The sequence below is a fragment of the Rhea americana genome, unplaced genomic scaffold, assembly GCF_003343005.1.
Source record: "Rhea americana isolate MKP2758 unplaced genomic scaffold, rheAme1 scaffold_642, whole genome shotgun sequence".
NCBI classification, from domain to species: domain Eukaryota; kingdom Metazoa; phylum Chordata; class Aves; order Rheiformes; family Rheidae; genus Rhea; species Rhea americana.
Window position 1 is genome coordinate 24,988 of NW_028186804.1, and position 7,596 is coordinate 32,583.

The 7,596-nt window shown below is 59.6% G+C and overlaps 1 protein-coding gene across 2 annotated transcripts; it reads right to left on the minus strand.

Moving 5' to 3' along the window:
- Nucleotides 1–1,782: 1,782 nt before the first annotated feature.
- On the minus strand, nucleotides 1,783–7,563 carry LOC146586847 (E3 ubiquitin-protein ligase TRIM7-like). Of its 2 annotated transcripts, none has more exons than XM_085320590.1 (7): nucleotides 7,547–7,563; nucleotides 6,366–6,452; nucleotides 5,706–5,936; nucleotides 5,004–5,026; nucleotides 4,256–4,371; nucleotides 3,760–3,792; nucleotides 1,783–2,477 (listed from the first exon to the last, which is right to left on the minus strand). In XM_085320590.1, the coding sequence occupies exons 2-7, from the start codon at nucleotides 6,447–6,449 to the stop codon at nucleotides 1,966–1,968; spliced, it is 999 nt and encodes a 332-aa protein (XP_085176716.1). In that variant the 5' UTR covers nucleotides 6,450–6,452; nucleotides 7,547–7,563; the 3' UTR covers nucleotides 1,783–1,965. The 2 variants fall into 2 exon arrangements, with proteins under 2 accessions (XP_085176716.1, XP_085176715.1); XM_085320589.1 differs by lacking the exon at nucleotides 7,547–7,563 and adding an exon at nucleotides 6,620–7,531.
- Between the last annotated feature and the right edge of the window lie 33 nt (nucleotides 7,564–7,596).

Here is a 7,596-nt window from a genome sequence, read left to right on the forward strand (position 1 = left end):
CTCTCTGCCGCCCGCCTCCCTCTCTGACCAATCGGAACGGCGAGTATCGCCTTCCCTCCCGCCCCCGGGGCTGATTGACCGCGCTTCCATCCAATAGTTTTTGCGAGAGGAGGCGGCCAATAGGGCACTCTATTGAGAAGGATGCGGAGGMCGGCCGTATGGCGTGCCGCGAGGACTACATTTCCCAGCATGCCGCGCCGAGGCGTTTCACGCGTTGCCCGCCTCGGCGGGGCATGCTGGGAAGTGTAGTCCTCGGGCTGCCGGAGGCGCCTCCTGTCAGGCCCGTCATGGAGTCCAGTTSCCCTCAATATTTCACTCTCGTCTCCACTCTGGGACACGCTGGGCTTTTCTGGCTTTGGGGAGTTTTTTGGGGGGTTGGTTTTTTGTTTTGCTGGCGGCACAGTCTGATTTAAGACAAGACGTTGCCTCTCCCTACAAACCTSGCCTTACCGTTCGGTTCCTGTCTCTGGGGTGCAACGCGATCCCCCCTCCCCGATACGGTGATTTTTTCAAGCACTTGTGAGGGGAGCGGGAGGCCGAACCGAAGGCGTTTTCGAGGTGACCTCAGACWTTCACACCCTGCTGGCCTGCAGCCGGGCGTCGGGAGCGCAGCAGCAGCCAGCCTCAGCGAGTTGAGAAACCCTTTCCCTGCGGCGAGGCGTTAGATTTCCCCGCGTCCTTCCCGAGCAAAGCGAGAATTTTTGTGAGARCAATAAATTAGCAGCATCTGCTGAGCAGTGACACTTCTGGGCAATGACAGTGCTCAGTGCTGAAAAACATAAAAGTTGTGTGTGACAGCGAATGGAAACATCGGCTCTCGGCTGGAAACTTTAAGGGTCCCTCCTGCACCTAGACTTTGCAAAAAGTCAGTGTACCATTTAAAGATAAAAACAGGAGAACCCACTGCCTGTCCTCGCAGCACTGCGCCCAGCCTCGCAAAGGGCGCCGCAGGAGATCGCGCCCTCCAGCTGCCCGGTGTTCCCGGCCCTGGGGTGCACGTGCCTCTCCAGGGGCTCCCGCGGCTTTGCTGCACTTCAGGACACAACCCGCACGCCCCTCTTCGGGCCCGCACACCCACCGGCTTCACACGGTGCTCCCCCGCTCTCGGATGAGGTGACACCGCCAGCATTTGCTCCCTCTGCCCCTGCTCGATCACCCAGGATCTCAGAGACCCCCATCGTAGCCCAATCGCCGTCTTTTCCAGCCAAAAGAGGCTCCATCTGTGAACTCACCCCTGCTCCCTGGTCAGCCCTGTCCCTCCTCCGGACGCTTTCCTTTTGCGTGGAGCAGACCTGCACACGGAGCTGCTGCCGTGCACACAAAGCACACTCACGCACCGCGGCTGCGATGGCTGCACGTCCTCTGCTGTCCCGACGACTGCTGAGCTGACGGTCCTGCACACGCCCAAATCCCAAGGCAAACAGCACGCTGGGTCCCCACCGCTCTGCAGCTCCCCAGATTTCCCCCAGGACCCTTTTAAAAAWTGGTCCCATTTACCACCTTCACAGCTTTTGACTGCGGTGTGGTTTTATGTGGGCAGTTACCGCTCCTGTTAGCAGCTCTGCAGCTTCACCCAAATTCCCACGCGAATCCTGGCCCCAGCAGTGAGCAGGGGTGCTGCGTCCCCATGCTGCTCCGYCCCCACGGAGCCGCCAGCAGCCAGGAAAGCTGTGAGAGACCAGCGTGGGCAATCGGAGACCAGGGCTCGTGCGTCCTCCCTGCCACTCCTATTTATCCGTGTGGCTATGCCCTCAGGAGAACCATCACTGAGACACCTCCAGATAGGCCAAATACATCTTTAATGCGCCGACAGATTAGCAGGGGCAGTAGCAGCAGYGTGTGGACGTAAGCCAGCCCAAGCAAACGTGCGGGGAGTTTACGTTGCAATGCTCCGTCATCGCCATGCACCCCTCATGCTCAGCTAAGCAAACAGGTAGGGAGGGGACCAGGAGGCGTCCAACCCCCTCAGGCACACAGCTGGATATAGGATCCTGCTGACCAGAGCCAAAAGTACGGAAAGACCTTCTCAGTGAAGGAGGCCTTGAACTGGAAGATCTGTGTCATGTTTTCAACATTGTAGAAGGTCACTTCACCAGCTTCGTAGTCCAGGTGGACCCTGATCCTCCGGGGCTCTTCCTCCAGGACCAGCGGGGTGGGGGGCATGGTGAGCGCCGTGTACTTGCGATCCCAGTCCAGCCGCAGGGCCCAGATCCCTCCCATGGCAAGGATGAGCGAGTCCTTCCTCCGCACGGACTCCACGGCCACCCCCACGGCCCAACTGTCCCCGTCCCCCACCTCCAGCTCCCAGTAATGCCTCCCTGCCGTGAAGCCCTGGGAGCCCAGGACGCTGGGGCTGCCTGTGAATCTCTTGGGGGTGTCGGGGAGGTTTTGCTGTCGTTCCCCCAGACGCAGGGTTTTGCCATCCTTCGACAGGATCAGGTAAGGGCTTGCCGTCTCTGGGTCCAGGGTCACCTTCACTAACGCACGACAGAGGGAAACGTCAGTCCGTCGTCCACCGAGAAGCAACCCAGTGTCTCTCCCGCAAGGCTGCAGCACCCCGCAAGCAGACATGCAGCACCTGCACCCCAATCCGATGGCACAGGGCCCTCCTCACCCTCCCCGCACGGACTCCGAGGCCACAGCCCCACATTCACCATGGGCAAAGCTTGGCAGTTGCAACATTTCCCAGGGCGGAACCGGGCTGAGCRGCATCCCCGCGTCCCGGCATCCTGGGGCAGTTTTGGCATGGAGCAGGAGACTCCAAATTCCCAGCGAGATCTGAGCCCTGGGGCTGCCTCCTGCTGACACGCTGGACTTTGACACCCCCCTGCTTCCAAGCATGCCTGTTATTGCTGGGATTAAGGGTGACGGAGCTGCGGCACTCCCAGCCAGGCTGGGCACAGGGGGGACCCGAAGGGCCTCAGGGGAACACCCCAGGGGAAGCATTACACGCGAGGCAGCACCGGTGCCTGGCCAGGCCCTGCTCCAGTGCCGAGGGGGACGACGCTCACCAAAGGGAGAGGCGGCTCCTAAGCCCCCTCCCCACTCCGCCTGCTAAGCGGCTGCAACGTTCCCCTGCTACGCAGGCGGTCTCCTGGCAAAGCCGGAGCTGCGCGCCAACGCAGGACGTTCTGCTGCCATCCTGCGGCTGTGCAAGGCCGCGGAGCTGTCACCGCCAGGGCCACCACGCCAGCCCCTCTGCTAAACCCGCTCCCCCCCGGGGCCTCTGCTCGCAGCACGGAGGGCGGCTGGCGGGAAACTGAGGAAGACCCCGCCTGTAAGCCTGGTCCTCGGCCGCAAAACCAGGAGGCAGTGACCAGCCTCACCGCRAATGACTCCGACCGGCTCCAAGCCCTGCGGTGCTCCCAGGCCCGCAGGCACCCCAAGCACGGGCAAAGGCATTTCCACTCTGTGCCTAAAAGCCGGCTCTGAAGGCTTGTGCCTGCACTGGCCACATGAGCAGTCCCACCTGTGTTTAACTAGTAACTATCTTACAAATTACAACCTAAGGGCAATTTTCCAGAGAGAGAGTGAAGCCAAGGGCCCAGCAGTGCCCTGGCAGAGTCTCTGGTTCAGTGCTAGAGGACAGTGTCTCTGGGGGGTTCTCAGCTTGGGATTGGGCCTCTATTTTTACAGTGGGCCTARTCAAAATGAAGGGAAAATTCACGCGTGAGCCTCTCTCTACCCCGTAGATGTAAGGAAACTCATTTCAGGAAAGCTGTTCTCCCCTGATTGTGCCCATCAGCTCCAGAAACTTACCTCTTTCTCTATCCATCTTGTTCAGCAGATCCGCTAGAAGGAAAGGGGGGCAAATGAGTTCCCATTCCTCTTGCAGCATCTTTCCAGCTCCCCGGAGAGCACTGTGGCCATCAGAGGAGGAATGCTGATGTGGGGCCCACTGCCCACCCCCTACAGCCCACCCCAGGTTCCAGGAAAGCCTGTCTCAGAGCTGCAGCCCTGCCTAGAGCTGCTGCGACGAGCTCCCATGCCCTGGGCAGAGGCCGCAGCGGTGAGGATGCTCCTGGGGGCAGCTCTGCCGCAGACGCCTGCGTGCAGCAGAGACAAGCAGGAAGCACAGCTCGTGGCTCCTGCTGAGCCCTCGCCCAGACCCAGGTGCCAGGTGCTCACGGATGAGCCCTGGCAAATGACTTCACCACAGATGGCATGGCCCAGGGCCCCGGGGCAGCAGCAAGCCCAGGCGTGGCCTGGGCGCAGGCTGGGCAGCYGGACATCGCTGGCTGCTTCTCTGCTTTACCTTTGAATTCAGCCATGGCATCCATGACCAGCTTGCCCGTCTCGAAGAAGCTGCAAACTCTCCTCTGCAGCTCCGAGGAAACCAGCTCCGGGATTGGGGCTTTCGCCGCCTCACAGCTGGGGAGACACAGCGACATGGGGATGAGCCCTGACCACCACAGTGGACCAGCACCCAGGGCCAGAATGGAAACGGTGGGATGGATACAACCCGGATGGATGGAAACAATCCCCTAGAGCATGAGGAAATATCTGCCTGCAAAATTCAGGGCAAAGATGAGGGCCTGGACTGCACTACGTCCTGGCTCCCAGCACGGAAACTCGGTCATTATCAGGCCGGGAGAGATGCTGGAGAGATGCGGAGGGGTGCAAAGCTGGCTTCCCAGCACCAGGCTCACCCCGGACTCAGGTGCTTGGCACTTCTGAAGGTTGGTTTKTCTATGATTTGCCCAACACTTCTTTTAGCAAATATGGAGTAAAAATGGACATAATTTAGTGCTGGGAAAAAAACAGAAGTCCAAAAAAAAAAAATAAAACACCCTGAGTTTTTGCCTCCTGCAGGTTCCAGTTATTGCTACCAGAGCTACAACATCCCCAGCCGTACAGCAAGTTTTGGTTCCTGACAACATCACATCAAATCCAAATACTCTGCAGGGCACAGCCACTTCCCGTCTTGGCTGCTGCTGCGGAGGCTCCTGCAGGGTTTCCAAACCTCCACCGAGGAGAAGAGCAATGCTGAGCCCATTTCCTACCTGTTCAGGGTGCTGTCGATATCCTAGAAGGGACAGAAAACAGTAGTTCAGTTCCGACACTGCCAGGAGCAACCACAGCACCTKGGGCAGCACGTTATACAGGCTGCTCACCCACTGCACGAAGGACTTGCCTTTCTCTGATTTAAACCAGCCTCCTCCCAGTGCCCCAGCTCTCCCCTTGTGGGACCTGGTGGACAGCAGTTCAGGCTGCTGCCCCATTCCTTCATCCCCTCGGCTCCACTGCGTCCTTCCTATCACCCACACCTTCCCCTCGCTCGCTGCCACCGCAGACCATCTCCCCGCGAGCTGTCCGGCAGGCAGGCCCRCGCGCTCTGGCAGCTGCCCGCATCCTGCGCAGAGCGGGCAGGGGCTCTGCTGGAGTGACACGCTCCCTCCTCCCAAAATCCCAACCCGTCCCCCTGCYGCAGCCTGGACCTGTCACCTGCCTCTGCCCCACATCCGCCCTCGCAGCTTGCTGTGCTCAGGTGGTGGGAATCCCGAGGGATTGCTCCAGTCTCCCGGCGACTGCACGATCCTTATACCTTTTCCTCAGCTCCTCAAAACCATCATGCTGGCCCAGCTCAGAGTCAAGCCCCAGACGCAGGGGTGCTGCACGGCCGGCCGCCCCGTGCTCCCTGGGCTGCACAGCCCCGGCCGGGTGCCACAGGAATTGCTGGGCCCGGGTGGGCGACGCGGCCTCACCATAAGGAACTCGATATCCGGCTGGTCACGTTTCTTCTCTATCTCCACGAMCAGCGTGTCCAGCAACAACCTCCTCGCAGCAACGCTGCTGACATATTCGCTGCGCCTTGCTGCAAGCGCGCCGTGCAGCTCGTCGAGCTGGGCCAGCAGAACGCTCTCCTGCTCCCGCAGGAACTGCTGCAGCTCCCGGAATCCAGCCTGCAGCTTCTCCTTCTCCGATGCCACCGTCCCCTACAAAGCAGAGGCAAAGAACCACATCAGCCTCCCTCTACCTCTAGGTGGGCATGGGGATGCTGCCAGGGGATGCAGTGCTAACGAGAGGAGGCCAAATAATCACAGGGAAAAGGAGAAGAGCTTTTTGGGTGGAAAAGCCAGAAGAGCAGAGGGATGCTGAGCCAGAGGGACGAGAGGGAGAGGGCAGTGAGGAGACAAGTCTGGACATTGATGGRCCCAGGGTGATGGCTAAGGCTTAAGGAAAGAAGGACGATGGGAGGGTGGATGGAGGCTGTATGGGATCCACAGATGCACTAGGAGAAAGAAAACAGGAGTGCTCACATGCAGAAAGGTAAATATATCCAGGGAGAGGCAAAGACAGGATGCATCTGTGAAGACAAACAGGTACAGAGGCAGGAGGGTATGCCCATGGAGAGAGGAACGTACCATCAGCTCTTCGCTTTTCTTTTCTCCTTCTGGCTTAAATTCTTCTTTCTCTTTTTGGAAGAAAACCAAATCGCTCTGAAGCATCTCCTGGGAAAACAACACACACACAGTGATTTTGGGTTGTGCTTGCAGGGCTGATACTGCTGTTCACCAGCCAATCCCCATGGGSACAATATTGCCCTGCAGAGAGAGATAACTTTGGCTTTTTTTTTTTTCCCTGTCTGAAAAGCAACAACTTATAAATAGCTTCTCACCTAGGGCACCTCTCTCCAAACACATTTTAGAAACTGGATAGCAAGATCCCCATGTGCAGCTATTTTGTCCAGAAGGATTTCTGGAATAGCTGGAACCCTGATATTTTTTGTTGCTGTTATTTTTAAAATAATGTTTTGTATTGAAAGCATGGCTTGCAGGAAGAGGTTTGAAATATCCGCACTGTCACACACCACTTCAAAAAACCCCTGCTCACGGGGCCCTTTGCTGCTCCCGAGGGGAATGCCGCGCACGTCTGCGGGACAGACCCTGCTCCCCCACAGACCTGGGCCCCAGACCCGCCTCTGGCTGGCGTGCAAAAGGGGAGCGGGAACCTCGCGGGCTGCTGYGGCCGGGGGAAGGAGAGACGGCTGCAGGGAGCCAGGGGGAAAGGGCAGCACGGGCTGGGCACGCCGGACTCCAAACTGCACCTCGATAGGACCCCAACCCGTCCCAGAGCGGACCCCAAACTGGACAGGACCCCAGCCCACTCCCGGCCGGGACCCAATCTGCACCCAGATGGGACCCCAGCCCGCTCCCGGCTGAGACCCCAAACTATGCCCGGCTGGGACCCCAGCCTGCTCCCAAACGGGACCCCAAACTGTGCCTGGCCAGGACCCCAGCCTGCTCCCAAACGGGATCCCTGTCTGGGCACTGGCTGCAACCCCAAGCTGTGCCCGGCCGGGACCCCAAGCAGCGCTCAGACAGGACCCCAGCCTGCTCCTAGCTGGGACCCCAAGCTGCGGCCAGACAGGACCCCAGCCTGCTCCCAGCTGGTACCCGAAGCTGCGACCAGGCAGGACCCCAATCTGCGCCCAGACGGGACCCCAAGTTGTGCCTGGATGGGCCCCAAGCTGCGCCCAGGTGGGACCCCAGCCTGCGCCCAGACGGGACCCAAAGCTGCGCCCAGACAGGACCCCAACGCGCACCCGGACGGGACCCAAAGCTGTGTCCAGATGGGATCCCAAGCTGTGCCCAG